Genomic DNA, 1,357 nt, shown 5'->3' with positions numbered 1-1,357 from the left:
TGGAGTGGGCGGAGCGAGCGGTTCTGAGCGGTGGCGCCGCGGGCGGAGTGCACTGGCTGCCTAGCACCCGGCCCAGCACGGTGTCCAGCCTGTTCGCCATGGACCACAACGGTGACCCCTCGGTCCCCAGAGCTGCCTTCCGAAAGTTCCTGGAGCAACTCTCCGGGGCCGGCAAAGCCATCGGCGTGCTGACCAGCGGCGGGGATGCCCAAGGTGCGCTACCACCTCCCCGGGCCGGGGCGGAGGGGGACATCGGGGAGAAGGGATGGAGGTACCAGGGGGAAAATGTGGAGACCCGGGCAAGCGACAGGGGTGCGGGGAGAAGAGAGATGTGGGAGAGCAGCCCGGTGCCCGGGAGCCGCAGGGGTACCTTGCGGGGTTGGAGCGGGCCGGGCAGCCTCCAAGTCCCTGCGGGGGCGCGAAGGGAGGGGTATGGCAGCCCAAGCCGTCATCCGGAAGATGAATTAATTTTCCACCTCCACGTTATTTTAAAAATTGAGGCTGGCGACGGGGTCGTCTGGGCCGCCCTTGTAGGTCATCTAAATCCGACTCATAGGGTGGGTCCGGAGGCCCCTGAAGGTGGGTGACAGCGCGGCCACCTCCAATGCCAGGGCTCCCTCCCGGGGCGCGGGGGGCCCCGGGCGGGGTGGTCAGGCGTCCGGCACACTGCACGTTTACACCGGGAGATTTAAACAAGGGGTTTCCGCCGCTCTAATCGCCTTTCCCCTTCCGGCTGTGACCAAACCGAAAACTAAAATGGGTCACTGGGCCTCCCCGCCAGCCTCTCTTTGGGGGAAGGATTAGGAAGCGGGGACTCCGGGACGCCACCAGCACCGAGCGCGGACTCCAGGCGCCCCACCGCCAGCGTGGAGGCGAATTTCGGGGAGATGAGGACAGGAGTCCGAGGCCCGCGGACGCACCAAGAAAATATTTCCATATCATGGGGGAAGGAGTGACACGGCCACGCCCAGGCTGTCGCGCTGGGTGCACGTGGGGGCACAGGGGTTCCCAGGGAGTGGGTTTTCCAGATCCAGGCAAATCCCTGGGTGGAGCGAGCCAACCGCTAGAGAGTGGATGGGAGTTTTCAGGCGGATGCGGACCTGGAGCCTTAAGAACCATGCAGGCGGGGACGCGTCCGGTAGCTGGTGTGTGGTTTCTCCACTCCTCCCCAGCCCCAGATTAATTTAAAGACTCTGCGGCCTCATTTCCACCTGTTTGGAGGCCACACACAAGGTGGAGGGAGGCTTGGGTTAAGGTTCTGGCGTCCTAGCCGGTGCCCACCCTCCCCACGACCTTCCCTTTGCCCTTGAGCGGGGCGTGGCTGGCTCGGGTGCTGCCGGTTGGCGCCCTTGGCGCG

At 65.1% G+C, this 1,357-nt stretch overlaps 1 protein-coding gene across 1 annotated transcript in view; it reads left to right on the top strand.

Moving 5' to 3' along the window:
• The first annotated feature begins 9 nt into the window (after positions 1-9).
• PFKP (phosphofructokinase, platelet) overlaps positions 10-1,357 on the top strand; it is a 70,240-nt gene continuing 68,892 nt past the window's right edge. Inside the window, exon 1 of the mRNA XM_005869528.2 lies at positions 10-213. Coding sequence (XP_005869590.1) covers positions 99-213 — 115 coding nt within the window. The 5' untranslated portion in view covers positions 10-98. The remainder of the gene's footprint in view (positions 214-1,357) is intronic.

The sequence above is a fragment of the Myotis brandtii genome, unplaced genomic scaffold, assembly GCF_000412655.1.
Source record: "Myotis brandtii unplaced genomic scaffold, ASM41265v1 scaffold297, whole genome shotgun sequence".
Taxonomy (NCBI): Eukaryota; Metazoa; Chordata; class Mammalia; order Chiroptera; family Vespertilionidae; genus Myotis; species Myotis brandtii.
The sequence above is the reverse complement of the archived record's forward strand: the minus strand, read 5'-3'. Positions and strand labels throughout refer to the sequence as shown.